This window comes from Salvia splendens, chromosome 7 (genome assembly GCF_004379255.2).
Source record: "Salvia splendens isolate huo1 chromosome 7, SspV2, whole genome shotgun sequence".
Lineage (NCBI taxonomy): Eukaryota > Viridiplantae > Streptophyta > Magnoliopsida > Lamiales > Lamiaceae > Salvia > Salvia splendens.
In genome coordinates this window covers 28889151-28906049 of record NC_056038.1, presented here as the reverse complement: position 1 = coordinate 28906049, position 16899 = coordinate 28889151, and the positions used below count along the sequence as shown (strand labels likewise).

At 40.1% G+C, this 16899-nt stretch overlaps 3 protein-coding genes across 8 annotated transcripts; all 3 read right to left on the bottom strand.

Moving 5' to 3' along the window:
• Positions 1-409: 409 nt before the first annotated feature.
• On the bottom strand, positions 410-2643 carry LOC121811326 (protein ENDOSPERM DEFECTIVE 1-like). Its single transcript, XM_042212162.1, has 6 exons — positions 1643-2643; positions 1440-1559; positions 1132-1248; positions 936-1025; positions 735-842; positions 410-654 (listed from the first exon to the last, which is right to left on the bottom strand). Exons 1-6 carry the CDS (start codon positions 2561-2563, stop codon positions 562-564), a joined length of 1449 nt encoding a protein of 482 aa, XP_042068096.1. The 5' UTR covers positions 2564-2643; the 3' UTR covers positions 410-561.
• Positions 2644-7882: 5239 nt separating this feature from the next.
• LOC121740989 (sodium/hydrogen exchanger 6-like) lies at positions 7883-13016 on the bottom strand. 6 transcript variants are annotated; one of them, XM_042133662.1, is made up of 19 exons: positions 12969-13016; positions 12758-12840; positions 12188-12273; positions 11955-12066; positions 11439-11501; positions 11289-11308; positions 11082-11179; positions 10731-10759; positions 10599-10630; positions 10299-10359; positions 10102-10199; positions 9935-10009; positions 9828-9847; positions 9530-9619; positions 9301-9410; positions 8861-8944; positions 8763-8791; positions 8302-8400; positions 7883-8215 (listed from the first exon to the last, which is right to left on the bottom strand). In XM_042133662.1, exons 3-19 carry the CDS (start codon positions 12205-12207, stop codon positions 8185-8187), a joined length of 1071 nt encoding a protein of 356 aa, XP_041989596.1. In that variant the 5' UTR covers positions 12208-12273; positions 12758-12840; positions 12969-13016; the 3' UTR covers positions 7883-8184. The 6 variants fall into 6 exon arrangements, 4 of the variants coding, with proteins under 4 accessions (XP_041989596.1, XP_041989598.1, XP_041989599.1 ...); XM_042133664.1 differs by having other exon boundaries at positions 12758-12782; positions 12909-13014; XR_006037728.1 differs by lacking the exons at positions 8763-8791; positions 12969-13016 and having other exon boundaries at positions 12758-12897.
• Positions 13017-14670: 1654 nt separating this feature from the next.
• On the bottom strand, positions 14671-15243 carry LOC121810684 (protein MAIN-LIKE 1-like). Its single transcript, XM_042211433.1, has one exon. The coding sequence runs from the start codon at positions 15241-15243 to the stop codon at positions 14671-14673; it is 573 nt and encodes a 190-aa protein (XP_042067367.1).
• Positions 15244-16899: the final 1656 nt, after the last annotated feature.

Here is a 16899-nt window from a genome sequence, read left to right as displayed (position 1 = left end):
CCATTAGGAGTCCCGGTAACTTTTGCGCACTTGTTTTATAAAAATTATACTCCCTCGTCCCAAGGTAGATATCACACTTAGGAGATGACACGGGATTTTAGGAGATGTTATTTTGTGTGTTAAGTGGTGAGAGAAAATATAATTTTATAATTGATGTGAGAGAGAACTTTTTCCAAAAGAAGAAATGTGACATCTTTTGTGGGACAAACTAAAAAGGAAAGTGTGACATGTACCTTGGGACAAAGGGGTAATAAATAGTTAAAGTCGAGAAATGGTAAAGTAAGAGAGAGAATAATGTTAAGGAGACTCTTCTCAACATTATTCCCTCTCTTACTTTACCATTTCTCCACTTTAACTATTTATTATCCTTTTTATAAAACGAGTGTGCAAAAGTGACCGGGACTCCTAATGGCAGACGGAGGGAGTATATCTTATGAAGATTTGAGTTCATTTACACAGATCCAGGAGGAGGATAAGAATACAAAAAAATAATACAAGTAGTACATTTTTTTGAAAAAGATACAGGACATTATTGAGTTATTATTGGAAGAAGAAAACAAATTATGAAGAAACTAATTCTTGACACTTAAAGGGTTGACGATTGTTGCAGTAATTCAATTGCATTAGAGCTCCCCTCAGGCTGCACTCATTCAGCTGTGTAAAAAGTAATGATCAAGAGCCTTTGGATATGGAAAAACTCGAAGAAATGAAGATGCAGTGGAGAGTCTATCTACCTGTGATGAGTAAATCTTGGAGAGCAGAAATCCACACTCCTCTGTTAGAGCTCTCTCTCCCCCTACCATCCTAGCTACATCAGATACCAAAATATCCATTCCTTCAGCCTGCATCAAACCAAACATGTATCAATTTTTAAGTTCCTCTTGTAAATGCAATAGGAAGCAGATGTGACCATTTACATGTGTCAAATATCTCACCTTGTGGGTAAATCTCTGAATATGAGAACCAATGGACTCAACTACCTTCGAAGCTGAGGTTAGAGCTTCCTCTAGCTCCCCGACATCGGCCTGGATAAGATTATTTGCAAGAGTGAAGTGAGTTTATCACATCAAGGCACAAAATAGTCTATTATTGGTTGAGAATTATAGTTATAGTTGGTCGACGAGATCTCACCCGCACATCACCACTGACTGGAAGTCTAACTGAGGAACTCAGCAACGCATTTGCTGCGCCCAACAGAGAATTCGAGTAATCCTCTTCCAGACTAGACCACTCCTCCAGGTATGGCATCTAAACAAAAATACAAACATTTCATTAATTTGAAGCACAATGTTTACGTATGCAAATCAAAGTATGGAATCCAACATATTAGGCCTAATTTGAGGTTGGAGTATAATATGACAGAGAACAGACTCACTAATCTAACACAAAAGAAGAAGAAATTATGGAAAATGTAAGCATAATCAAGAAAGAAGGCTTACTTGAGCTTCAACTACTGTATTCAAAGTGTTCAATCCTCGCAGCACTGCAAGTTCAATGCGTTTCTTCTTCACATTATCTCTTAAGTCAGATATCTTGCCTCCAAGTGCAAAGAATTTCCTCTGAATTAGAAAGAAAAGAGGATTTACTGAAGCAACATTCAAGTATTTCAGCATATCAATGTTTCAAAAGGCAATCAACAAACCTCAGTTTCATGCTTCTGAGTTTGAACGGAAGCCTCTGCCTTTGCATTGGCAAATCGCCACTGAAGATAGTGGTTAGTCATCATTTTGAGAGAATGCACTTCAGCTTGATGATTGGACGCCTTACTCCCTTTCCTCGAATCCATCCCAGACCTCACACACGGCGAAGGATGCGGAGGCCGTGAAACGCCTCCACCGCCGACGATCCTCGAGAATGACGAAAAATTGAGCGATCGAGCACAATCCTTGCCGGAATTTTCGAAATTCCTATCGGATAGCCATTTATCCACGTCTGGCATGGAGGATCGCACGTCTGTTGCGCTCCGGAGCTTGGTGACCGGCGCGACGAAGAGCGGCGAGGTAGGGCACGAGGAACTCCCCTGATTCGAAGTGGCGGTGCTGCAGGAATCGGAATCGTCGACGCTGGATGTTGTCGAAATCCTGGAAAGCTTCTTCTCTACATCGGATGTGGCTTCCTGCAGAAGCCTCGCCGCGGCGGTAACGGCGGAGCATCCGTCGCTGCTACCGCTGAGCGAGTTTGAACGGGTGGCGCTTTGCCTGAATCTGGACGGAACAATTCTATCAGTGGCGGTGGCGATAGGCGTGTCCGGTCTGGAGGAAACCGAGTGGTGGTGATCCTTTGAATTGATTCGCTGGTGGTGCTGTTTTCTGTGAATGGTTGAGATAGCCGGTGAAGGTTTGTCTAAGGCGATGATGCGGTTGGGCTCCGGGTTGAAATTCTCGTCGGTTTTGGAGGGATGGCGGCGGTGAAGGGTTTTGGGGCGCGGGAAATCGGAAGGGTGGGGAGTTGGGGCTGGGGTTGAATTGGATTGGACTAAAGGGGACATGAAACGGGAACTCACTTCCCTCACTTTTGGGCGGCGGTGTGGCGGCAGCGGAGCTGGTGCGGCTTGGTCGCCCATCTTTCTTTCTCTCTCTCTATTTTTACCCACTCAAAACCTGCAAGAGGAGGAGGAGGAAACGGAAATCCTCCAGTGTAAGAATGTTGCAGGCGAGAAATAGAGACAACAATGATGGAGAAAAGATATGATTGAAAAAGTAGCCGTTGCAAATTACTACTACTCCCACCGTAACAAAAAAAATTATCCCCATTCATTTTTTGCACTCGTTTTATAAAAATAATAATAAATAGGTAAAGTTGAAAGAAAGTAAAATAAGAGAAATAATAATATAGGTAAGACTATTCTTTATATTATTCTCTCTTTTACGCTTTAACTATTTATTATTATTTTTACAAAATGAGCATGAAAAAGGAAATGAGACAATCCTTCTTAAACATTGGGAGTATAAAATTATAATCACGGGGTAACGGTCCTATTTCTTATATTTGCCAGTAATATATGATCCTCTTTTTCGAAAATGGGCTTGAGAGCCCATGAAAATATTTATTTCTGGCTCCTAACAAAAAATGCTTTTTTCACCTTTTTTAAATCTTGGAATGAAATCATGTTTTCTCATCTTCTCCTCACTATTTGCTCCCAAATTCAATTTTTTGTGATTTATATTCATTTTTTAAATTGATGGCAAATTATGAAACGGAAGTGGTGCAGTGTAGTATTTTTTAAACTACTAATAAATTTTGCACAACATGTTTCGGAAAGTTCACAATTTAGATTATCAATCCTAACTCGTAAGCATACCAAGTCGCAGAACCTGAGTGTTTTAGATTATTTTCTGGACTATTCTTAATGACATATTGGTATGGTATTATGGACATTTATAATTTACTATAATCACTAATTCCACGAAGATACCATTTAATCTGCGTATTAAGTCGCAGAAAATGAGTGTTTTAGATTCTTTTCTGGACTACTTATTATTTACATTTATGATTTACTATATTCACTAATTCCAGGAAGATATACCATTTAATGGAGGATAATCTACTAAATTATGTTGTCTCTATATACCCTGGAGGTTTTAACTTGTTACACCCAGTGGCGGACCTACAATGGGGCCTGGGGTCCCATGGAACCCCCAACATTTGTAGGTATTATTATATATAACTTAGTTATCAGAAGATAAATAAACACAACAATCAACGCAAGTGGCTGAGGCAACGGTTTCCTACACACGAAATTCGGGTTCGACTCCGCTTAGTGACAGTTTCTTGCTTTTTTAGAGTCTCCAAGTGGGAGAGCCGCGGCCCGTGGCTCGGGTGCGCGGCCCCCACTGCAGAGAGCCGAGAGGGAGCCGCGGTCGCGGCCTTCACGCGGCTGAGCCTTGGGTGCACGGCCCACCACTGCAGCGGGCCGCGTTTCGTGGCTCAGCCACCGAATTTTAATTTTTTTTTCTTCTTTTTTTATTAAATACACCTCATTTTTCCTCCATTTTTCTAACCCTAATTCAAACACCACTCTCTCCAATCTTTCCAATCTATTTTAATTCAACTTCTGAAATATTGATTCCGACGATGAACGGTACCAAGAAGCGGTAGATCTGGAGTTCCAAAACCTGGTTGCAGTGGTGCAACAAGAAGCTGACGAGGCGGAGGCGGCGGCGGTAGCAGTCCCTCGGCCGTTCTATCATCGGCGGTATATCGACCGTGACCATGCCGGGGCTGACCGCCGGTTGATGGAAGACTACTTCAGCGAGAACGCCCGTTATCCGCCAGAGATTTTCCGTCGGCGTTTCAGAATGTCGCAACAACTCTCCGTCCATATAGCGACGTGTTTGGCGCAGCAGTTCAAGTGCTTCAACTTGCGTTATGATGCCACCGGCCGACCCGGCTTGTCGACATATCAGAAGTGTACGGTGGCAATTAGGCAGCTTGCCTATGCCGGGCCCGCTGACATGTTTGACGAATACCTGCAGATGGGCGAAACGACTGCCCTACAGACGTTGAGGCAGTTTTGTAGGGGCATTAAGGATATCTTCAAAGGGGAGTATCTACGGAAGCCAACGGCCGATGATTGCCAGAGTCTGATTGATATGCACGGGACTGTACATCATTTTCCAGGGATGTTGGGAAGCATCGATTGCATGCACTAGGAGTGGAGGAACTGCCCGGTGGCTTGGAAGGGGCAGTTCACTTTTGGTTTCAAAGTCCGACATCCCACGATGATCCTAGAAGCCATTGCTGACTACCGCTTGCGAATCTGGCATGCGTATGTTGGGGTCGCTAGGTCGAACAACGACATCAACGTTCTACGATCGTCCCACCTGTTCAATGACGAGAGCCGGGGTGAGGGTCCGCAAGTTAGATTCATGGCCAACGGCACGCAGTACAACATGGGATACTATTTGGCCGATGGGATATACCCTCGCTGGCCCGTGTTTGTGAAGTCGATCCGACAACCCGTTGGGCAGAAGCAAACCTACTTCGCGAAAAAACAAGAGGGTGCTAGGAAGGATGTAGAGCGAGCTTTTGGTGTCCTCCAAGCGCGATGGGCCATTATACGGTGCCCGGTTCGACAATGGCACGAAAATGATGTCTCAGACATCATGACTGCATGTATCATATTGCACAATTTGATAATAACTGACGAAGGATTTGCTGCAGAGCGATGGACACCGGAAGATGGTGCTAGTTCGAGCTCGGGTATTGCCATGGAGCCCCTGCAGATTGGTGTACCACGTACTAATGAATACTTGATCCAGCGGTACACCGATATGCGGAGCCAAATATCGCATATATCACTGCAGACTGATATGGTTGAAGAGGTCTGAAACCGTAGAAGGAGCGCCGCAGCGGCTTATGAGTTTTTGGGTTGTTGTTTTTAAAGTATAAAACTTTCGTTGTATAATTTTCCTATTTTATTAATATAATACAACGAAGTTCTTGTTACACTTTATTTTGGTTAGGTTGTGAATTTTTTTTTATTTACAATCCAAATTATTTTATTTTAATTAAAATTATAAATATCATAAATTATAGTCTAATAAAATTTATTGTACTTAAATTAAAAAATATCATTAAAAAAAGCAAACAAAATTAATTTTAATTTTGGAGAGGGACACATTTCGTGGCCCTTATTATTTTTGGGTTTTACCATTGTGGAGAGCCACATTTGGTGGCCGGGCCAACTTTGGTGGCCTTCAAGGGCCACCATCGTGGACAATCTTAGAGCATCCACAACCGTGCTCTTGCCAGCGGCACGGTTGTGGGCCCGGGCGGTACTATTCATGCCTGTTCTCTGGCAAGAGCACAACACCCACAACTGTGCTCTTCCGCAAGGACGAGCACAATTAATATAAAATTCAATTACACAAAAACATTTTCATAATACTAAAATTCATTAAAAAAACCACAATAAAAATAACAAATTACAAATAAAATAAAAAGACATAATTAAAATCCTAAAAATTAAAAATTACATAATTAAAATACTAAAAATTAAAAATTACATAATTAAACTCCTAAAAATTAAAAATTACATAATTATTGGCTAATATAACCCGAGGAAGACTACGCATCCGGCGGCACCAACCCCAATTGTTTTTGGAGACCCAATATCATGGACTCGTGCGTTTGAAGTTGCGTGGGGGTCATAGTTGACCTATCGGCCAAATTGAGTTGGGCCAAAAGGGCCCACAACGAGTTGTTCGGGGGTGGAGGTGGAACATAGGGTGCGGGTTCGGGAGCAGGGGCAGATGGAGTCGCGGCGCGACGTCGTTCGGCCGCCGCCTTCTTCCTACCTTGCGGTCGGCGTCGGGAACCGCTTGGTTGGGCATCGGGGCTACCCAAGTTAGCTTCGGCGAGTTGGCTAGCCACTTCTTCGCCGGCGTCGGATAGGGATGCCGACCGTGAGCGTTTGGAGGAGCCGCTAGAGGAGGATGTTATGCCTCCCTTATACTTCGGGTGCGTCCGCGTCTCCTGCCAAACGTTAAGATATTTGAACGACTTACCGTTCATGGATTGGTAGGTGCTCAGCGAGGCGGTGATGATGTCGACCTCGCTTCGGCCGCTCCCGGCATTCCGGGACTCCTGGATGAAATAGCCGTTGAACTTGCCAATTTCTTCGTTGGCTCGGCCGATGCAGTTGCGCACCATACTCTCGTTGCGCTCGATCGTTCCCGGCGGCCGGTGTGCATTGTACCGGCTAGAGACGCGCCACCAAAAGTGATCGCCGGATTGGTTCGTTCCAACCACCGCATCTTCGGAGATTTCCAAGTACGCCTTGAACAATCTTTCCATCTCCGCCGGTGAGTACGGTGTGCGGACACCGGCGCGAGATGGAGGATTCGGCATTTGGGAAGGGGCGCGAGGCCTAGGCTCCGGTGTCCACCCGTAGCGCCCATCGGAGGCACCTTGATCGTCGATTGGGTATGGCCGGTAGCCACTCGGAACGCCCGAATCTTGGGTGAGAGGAGGGGCCGAATATTCCGTTTCCGGACTATGAAACGGTTGCGAACCGAACCATTCGGGGTTCCAACCGTGAGAGCCGCTTGGGTTGTCGTCGTTACCGGACATAGTGGTGTTGTAGGGTGTGAGAGGAAGATGAAAATGGATATGAGAGATTGATGATGAGAATTGTGTAGTGAAAGTGTGAATTTTTTGGAGTGAAATTGGGGGTATTTATAGATGAAAGTGTGTATTTTTGGGGTAAAAAAAATAAAAAAAAATTAAAAAGTGGGGAAAAACGGTTATAAACGGATATAATTTTTTGGGGAAGTGAATTTTTTTTTTTTTTTTTATCGATTTTTTTTAATAAAAATCCGATTTTTAAAAAAAAAATAAAAAAATGTTTGAAACCAACGGCTATGCCGTTGGCGAATGGGAGACCGCCACGTGTGCGTCCGCTGGCACGGACGTGCTCGATACATCGAGCAGCGCCGTGCCAGCGGCGCGGTTGCAGCGGTGGCGGTCCTTCGCCTTGCCGCTGGCACGGACGGCGGTGGCGCCAACCGCCACCGCTGCGGATGCTCTTAATGCTTTCATTCACACTGACACGGTACCAATTATTTTGTATGCTTCCCATTTTTTCGAATACAAAAGCTGGTAATAAAATATTATCCTTATTTGTTACTCTCAATAAAATGTTAAAAGTATTATCTTTATATATTTTTTTCTCTTACTTTATTATTTCTTTATTTAACTTATTATAAAATAACATGATAGACACACTTCATTTTTTTTGCTTCGCACACACTTTGCAATAAAAAAAATCTCCTTTATTTCTCCCCATTAAAGAAATAACATCATCTCCATATTTTTTTTCCTCTCTATTACTTTATTATTTCTTTACTTAACTTATAAAATAACACTAAATAAATTCTCGTGTCGAAAAACACATACTTTACATTCAGTGGACAAAGAAAGTTATTGTCACCATCATTTTATCATTCGTTACCCATTATTCATCTATATATCTCGCAACTTTCTACCAATCAAGCCATATAACTACTTGCGATGAGGTGAATATCGAAAAATATTCTACAACTGTTTATAGTAAATTGAACCCCCCAGAGCTGAAATCTTGCGTCTGCCACTGGTTACAGCTAATGAGCTTGCATGTGATTAGAGTCGTCAAATTCATCAACCTCTGCCGAACTATATACTACTACTACTACAATTTTACACCTACGATTTATTTTCAGTGAAAGATGCAGTGCTGCAAGAAGCAAGCAAGAAACTCACATGAAGAACATCTGGAAAGTGAAAAATGCAGAAGTTTGAAATACTATCTATCTTGTTTACCTTTTACGGAACTCACTAAGTGTCATCTTAAACCGGTTCCCAGAAGATGATTCCCCCTCATAAGTAGGAGCTATGTAGCCATTGGTTTGCATCAAAACTCTGAAATTGAAACAAAGACGTTAAAATCCCAGAACTTGTGACCGCTGTTGCAGAAATTGGTGTAATATTATCAAGCAAGCAACAAATTTAATGGCTCTGTTTAACCTGATTATGACCTTATGACAGGGAGACAATGAGTGGGACAACAAATTTATTGGCTCTGTTAGAGGAGCCGGTGATCATACAGAGCAATGGGAGAAGGATATGTAAGTGACTTTCCAAAAGTAAATATTGAATGCAAAAACATTTTGATCCACAGGGCTGACTAATGCTTTCATCATATTCATAGATAACTACACCAACACACTGCTAAAAACGAATCCTAGAATTTATGCTTGAATTCGAATTTCAAATTTGATTACCTCACGCCAAATTGTACAGCTGCAAGGAACTGAAAAAATAGGCTATTATTCTTCACCAAAGGCAAGCTGATGCAAGTGGTGAACAATTAATGACTTACTTCACCCAATGGGATCTCATGACCATCACCAACAACTTCCAAGGCTTCCAGCATGGTTCCTGTTGAACCTCCTATCAGCAAAACCTACAAGATGCCAACAACCACAAAAATTCAGAACCGTGTCATCAGAATCAAATTAAATCCTCATCCTAGAGGCATTATAGACTAAAAACTAGGAGGACAATATTATAGAAACAAATTATAAAAACTTGACCACAGAAGATAATAAAAGAATAAATTTACATCAAATGTAGCATGTTGCTAGTTGATTGATAAATTAGAGAACTATTAAGTATATATTCACATTATTTTGCAACTGAGAATGTTTCTGACACTGCTGACATTCAATCTTACTATGACATACTAAAAGAACACACTTATAGTTCGACATTCAATCATAGGTCCACTATGAGTTCTACTTGATCTTCAAGGTTTCTCACCGTTAAAACAACAATTGCAGTTGTCGCAGTGAATATAGTCTGACCGTGACCCTCTGGAAGATCATGAACCGATTGCAGGGCAAGCGCAAATGCCATTGCCCCTCGGAGCCCTGTGATTGATATTTCATGTAAGTTAGGGCTGTCAAAGGCTCTACATCTGTTTTGCAGATGAATGGTGAACCATAAGTGCGTAAGGACCAGACAAGTAAAACAATTCTTCTTCCCTTACCACTATACCAAAGTGCTTTCTGATGCTTCATTGATATTTTTCTATGCGAAGGTCTACCCATATTGACCAAATAAGCACATGAGAATACATCTGCAGCCCTACACAGAACAAGTTAAACAAGGTTTACAGATTATTTAAACAGTTCCATTATATCTTTTCCATATATTCCACATGGCACACTGCAAGATACTACATAAACAAAATACTTTACATCATATGGTAGGAATTGCGGTGTTGATTATAAGATGTTCAACAAACAGACAAATGCTGCATAAAGAAAAACACAGACTGGACATACCTTTCAATGCCAATGAATAACTGGTTTGATTTAAAGCAAGTTAAGGAAAATATAGGTTTCAAGGAGTTAGACAAGAACCCAAGAAAAGTTCACAATTTCAAGGATACAATTGAAAAAAGATGAATCCAACATGAGACCAGCTGTGCTGTTCCATGGCAATGTCAAATCCCATATATATAAATCTGCAAGACAGACAACATTTAGGAACTTCAACGGAAGATGCAACAAAGAGTCAGAGACAACATTTAAAATAAATTAATGAATGAATTCTCACATGAAAGTCTCGGCCAACGATGATATTAAATGGAAAAATGCAGCTACAAATTTCTGAGATTTGTCTGACAAATTTGAGAAAGTGTAGTGCTTCATAACCTAATACAAAAAATAAGACCTAAATGTTTTGCTGCATTCCGACATCAAATGAAAAGTGAAAACTAAATTAAATGTAAAAATTCCCATAGCTTCACTTACAATTCCAGTGAATAATATTGACACGATGCCTGAAAGGCCTAGTCCTTCGGCTAGCATGTATCTATATCAGATTGAAGATGACAAACACAAGCTGAATCAAAGACTCGCAGATAAAATAAAATAACGCTGTCATATAAACTAAAGAAAATATCTCAAAGTTCTTATGAAAAATATGGAAAAAGAACAAATAAGCAGCACTCTAAGTTCTGAAGACTGTACAAGTAATAAGACAAAAGTGATACGCAATTATAACATATTAGATCTCAATGGTGGGTTTCAGTACTATATTCAAATGCTTACTTATCGATATCCAGACCAGCATACTTGAAAAGGTGCTGGATGTTAAGGCTCCACGGGGAGTGTTATAGGCTACAAAACCACTGAAATAATACTTTGGCAAGAATGATAATAAAGAACTTAAAGAAAGGATATCAAAGCAGAAGTAAATCCAACTCCAACCCCTGCAGATTCAGAAAGAAATTATATTCATTAGCTCAAATAATTGTATAATATGTGATTGGATATAAATGCAAAGTTTCATTTTTTGGGAAGTTAGCAAACTAAAGCTAAATTGACGTGTGTGAAAGGAAAATTAATTTACTTAAGTTTCTAGGGGCATGTAATGACCTTCATCTGTCTCAGTTCTGGTAAGTCAAGTAGTACTATTATGCAATTTAGCACAATGGTCATCATTGACACATACAACAAGTTAAGCATACTTCAAACTTTAACTAGGATTATAAAACAGACTGATGAAATTCCTACAGAGTGCTAAAGACAAACCTGCTGACATTGAGCCAACAAAAGTCTCAAGAAATCTGACCACCACCATGAAAAGGTTCTTATCTGATGACATGTGACTCCTCACCAATGACATTGTTCTACAAAAGTATTAATCAGGTATTCAGGTTGTGAAGACTACTGCAAAAAGGGGTTGTCAACTTGTCATTATGCAATATGCAGATGATGGAGAGCTAAAATTCCACTTACCTATACAGAGAAATTGCCATCTTCAAAGAGCGGCAGACAAGCGAATAAACAAACAGCAAATTAGCAACTGACTAAATAAAGGCTGTCCAGCTTTTTCCAAAAAATTATATCAAGCTAGTGGAAGAACACAAAACAAAAAGCAGAACTTACTGCATCATTTAGCACAGATTCTCCAAAGACCAAAGCATACAGATTCACATCTGTACCAAGCTCCTACAAATTTCATATCAAGAGAATGCAATTTAAGATTTACTTTATTATGTTGCAGAACAATGCCATTTGATAGTGAAAAAGCTTATGAAAGATCTCTGCTCTTGTGAGCATGAGATGACTCGCCAAAGAACCAGAAGTGATTATATTCCATTTAAAGTAGACTACAGTATGGCACTTAACTAGTCATAAAATGATCATTGGTCTTTGGTAAGTAAAAGACCTAAAATCCAGCTTCGGAGGAAACAGTTTAAAAAGTCACTTTACTACAATTATTATATACTCCTATATATATAGAGCATTTTTGTGCCACAATATAGATCAGAGAATAATCTTGTATAGACAATGGGAACTAGATATCACCTACGCATTTTGCAGACCTAGGCGTTTCTGTCGCACATAATTTTTCAGCTATCCCGGAATGCCAAAATGGAAGAAATTAGAATATCACATCACCTGAAATTTAGACAGAACAGTGACAGGATCTGTGGCTGAGATAAGCGCACCAAACATCAGACATTCAACAAAAGGAAGCATGTAGATGAGAAATGATACTCCAGCGAGGTATCTGAAAGAGAAAAACAAGGGATCAAACCAAGCACATAAATGATGGGAAAAATAATACTACTGTAAATAATAAGTGCTAGCATTTACACAAAACCTTGAACAATTTATAGAATGAGACTCACACTAAAATGCCAGTGACCATGGAAGCAACAAAAGTTCCAAAAATTGCAAAGGTGACTATGGCGCCAAAGTTAGAAAAAAATGGTTTCTGCAAAATCAAGTTTGTAACAGAGGTCATTCTATACAGAATGATAGTAATAAAGAAAACAAAATCATAGTTATTCAATAGTTTCTAAGGTTAAGATTTAGGAAAGACACAAAAGGTTCATATTTTGACGTATTTGCCAAGAGAAGTTGCTATTCCACCCCTGGACCCTAGATCACAAGAACCGAGCAAGTTCAGTTTGGCCTTTTCTCCACCAGCTACCATGCTCATAGAAGCCATGAGGTATAGCCAAGATCTAATCTTACTATAGAATGCAGCAAGAGACTGTATTGTCCACAGCCCAATAGAAACAAGCAAGGCACATAAATGTGTTAACAAAGTTTCTTTCACTGATTTCTACTATAACCTATCTAGGTGGAATGACAGGTGGATAACACTTCAGGCCTCTGCATCTTCTTCCCTAATCCAACTCTTTCTTTGACTCATTTCATACTTTATAAGCAAAATTAAAGATAGAGAAACTTACAGGCTGAAGACTGAATCCTGATAGAGTAAACACGAAACCAAGTCAAGGAAACAAACACACTTCGCTTAAAACCTACAAAGGAGCTGTAAAACATAAACTAAGATATTCAGAATATATTAGGTCCAGAAAATAGTCCTCATCAAAAGGATATAATATAATTGGGGGCAACAAGAACAAGAAAAAGAACTCCTCGTGGAAGTTGAACCATGACCTGCCAAACCAAGATTTCAAAATGTTAAAACAGAATCAGGATACACCAGAGCTCTTTCTATTTTTGTTCTAGGCCACTAAAAGAATTCCATTTTAATGAAGGAGTTTAGTTTTATTCCGACTTAGGGAGTGACGCATAACCATCATGCGTCTTTATTAATAAAACGCATAACTATCATGCGTCATTACGTACTGACGCACAACCATTATGCGTCTTTAAAGACGCATAACCCTTATGCGTCTTAGTGTAATAACGCATAACCCTTATGCGTCTTTCAGTCGGGTTTTAACAGAACGCAGAAGGCAGAAGCAGCGCACAGAATACACTTTCAATTCCTATCTCGGGTGTAGGCGATTTCGATCGATTTCCAACGTTTTCTCCATAAGTTCCGGTAATTGTTCTTCAATTTAGCTACATTCATAATTATTCATGTTTATTTTGCTTTCATTTGTTAGTTTTACCCAATTTATTAAATTAAGGCTTGTAGGAAAAATGTCCATAATTGTTGTTTTTTTAAATGTTTTTTATGCAAAAATCATGCAAGTATTTGTGAGTTTGTATTGGGGTGGTAGAGTAGTTCAACTACCACATATGGGTATTGGTTATGAACCACATCGTGCGAGGAGCTCCATCATATTAAATTCATATGTTTCCTATTCTGAATTGGTAGCAATGATATGTGATGCGATGAGAATAGATATGAACCAACACACAATTGAATTATTATGGAGACAATGTATAGTCTTTGCTTCCGGTATGAGTTATACATGTTCTGTGATTTGCAATGATGAAAGTGTGATGTTTATGTTCAACAATGCTCAAAATTCAAGTGGGTGTATTGAATTATTTGTTGAGTATTCACCTGTGAGGAGTTCAGAAATCCCACCAGTTGTTGATTATGGTATTGAATCATCTGCGAGGGTTGAACAAATGAGCTTTGACTGTGGTATTGGATCATCTGCGAGGTGGAGCATATGAGCTTTGATCGTAGTATGAATGAGCAGAGAGATGTTGTAGATGTTGCTGATATTGGTGTTGGATTGAATGATGAGGTAGATGTTGCCGATGTTCTTGATGAGCCAACGCCACTATCTGAGACAGAGCCAGACCCCGATCTCAGTGATGGTGATGGTGCTGATGATGTTGATGGTAGTTCTGATGATGAGATAGTAGCATGTAAACCTGTTATGCAAGGTGAACAACCACTTCCAGAATATAATCCTAGGGGGTTTAGATTCTTTCTCGAATTACCAAGTCGTCCGTCTGGAGTATCTGATGATGTTGTTGATAATGAACACAACCTTTTGTATTGGGATGAGAAAGAGCCGCATCGGATTGTGTTGGGAACAAAATTTGATTCCAAGCTACATGTGAAGACTGCTATAACTATGTGGAGTTTGTGGCAGGAAAAACAGTTTAAGGTCGTCGAGAGCAAATTAAGAAGGTGGCATGCCGTATGCAAATTTCCAGCAGGAACGACATACTTGTGTAGGCCATCGTGCTAACAGAGATCATGCTAACTTTTCATCGGCAATGATTGCTCTGTTGATTCGACATCATGTGCGACAATGTGTCGATTTCAAGGTCTTCTCAATAATAGTTGTTGTTCAAGACAGATTTGGTGTGTCAATCAGTTATAAGAAGGCATGGTATGCAAAGAGAAAGGCTATAGAGTTTGTATATGGTGGATGGGAGGAATCATTTAGTCATGTATACGTGCCCTTTGGATGTATGCATAATCATGCAGCCCATCACCCAAAGGTATCATCGCTTGGTGGATAAGAGATGTCATTAACAAACATCCCTGCTTCGTTTCCGTTTCTGCGTCAGGTATCCATCTCAACACATCTCGACACTTGCTAGGCCAATCTTCATATTCGATAGGGTAGTCACGGCCAGTGAAAACACGACCGTCTGCTCTCAAACCCCACAAGCTTTGCACATCCTGTAAGGTTACGGTAACTTCTCCAACTGGTAGGTGGAAACAGTGTGTCTCAGGCCTCCAGCGCTCGATCAAGGCAGTGATAAGCTCGTTGTCCATCCTCATCGGCCTTTCACATTCCAACACGCCTTTGAAACCCCATACATCAAGCCAATACTTCACATTTTCTTGTATTTGCACTGCCCAAACCTTACTTTCCGCCCGACGAACTCTCAAAACATTTGATGTGTCATTTGCCAACAATGAGGCTGAAATGTGTTCGTTTTGATGAAAGAGTAATGATGGATCCTCAGGTCCATAACATAATTGTTCTTCGGAACTTGAAGATGCCATCTGCTTCAAAACATTCACCCAAATTTTTTTTGAAATATATTGTAAAACATAACTAAGATTCAATTTTTATCATAAAAACTCAACAATCCAACTTAAATTACAACTTCAATTGAAAAACAGCAAGCTATATTTCAGCATTACCAAGATTGCAACTTCAATTGTAAACTCAACAATCCAACTTAAATTGCAACTTCAATTGTAAAAAATAACCAAGATTGAATTATATACATGTGAAACACACAAATAGGCAACAAAACAACAAAAAACGACCGTAAATTCATCAATTTCATCATAAACCCTAACTTTACTAAATTAGGAAAAACCTGCACAAATTAAGCAATAAAGGATGAATGTAGCCAAATTGAAGGACAATTACCGAAATATATTTGGAAACGGTTGAAATCCGTCGGAAACCGGTCGGAAATTGTTGAAAATCGCCGCTGCTACACTCTCCGCTGCTTCTGTCAATGTGAGCGTTTTGCCCCCTTAAAACCCGACTGGAAGACGCATAACCCTTATGCGTCATTCTACAACGACGCATAACTCTTATGCGTCATTACGTGAAGACGCATAAGAGTTGTGCGTCATTAGAAAATGCCAAATGTTTGTGCGTCATTACACAAAGACGCATAAGAGTTATGCGTCACTCCCTGAGTCGGAATACATCTAAAGCCCTTCATTAAAATAGAATTCTATTAACATGCATTACCAAAAATAGAATTTTCCCGTATACACCACAACCATTATGAACTAAAGAAGCGTTCAAGCAAGAAAATAGCAAATGATGAATAATTATCGGCATGAGACCTAATGCTATTCTCTGTGTTGGAAACATTGGCCGGTATACCCACGATCAAACCTGCATCACACATTCAAGTTCCAATAAATTGCAGATACAGTTCAAACGCAACAAATTCAAGGTGATCATCGGCCATAAAAAAAGATAGGGCATGTAAAGCTCGAATTAAAAACCACAGAAGAAACAAAATTACTGATTAAAAGGGAAGCAATAGCTTCAGAGAGGTAATAAAAGCGATGGCGGCGGAGAACGTGGCCGAGAACAAACGATAACATGAGCATCATTATCTGAAGAAGAATTCCGACGTCGACGGCTTGCTGCTCTGTAGCTGGGCTTCCCCTCGGATCGGTCGGAGATACACGCAATTCTTCTATGCCGATTCCTCGGGATTGCTCTACTTCTAATTTGCTATTTATACAATAAATAGAGGTTTCAAACTTTCAATCCTATCGAATCGATTACGACGATATTAATTCTTCTGTATCACTGTTGAACGATTCTACTTCAGGCTTCTCAGTGGTTTTAACAACTGGAACTTAGATTACATTATACTCCAGTACTCTTGTTTCCAGCAGTATTACGCCTATATCTAATACGACTTCATTTTTATGATTTTTTTGGGGCAAAAACTATTACTCGATTATTTTTTCTTTCTAGCAAAAAATCTAATATTATCTTGACAATCCAAAGCATTGGAAAATGGTAGTACGAGAAGATTGAGCTGGAATAAGACAAGAAGACACGAAACGGAGGATGAAATAACATGCGCTGCTACGGGATCAAAATTAGCTAGTTGAAGGTTGTTAGCTAAGTTGATCGAGCTAACAATCGTATCAATTTGTAACAGCTATATGAAG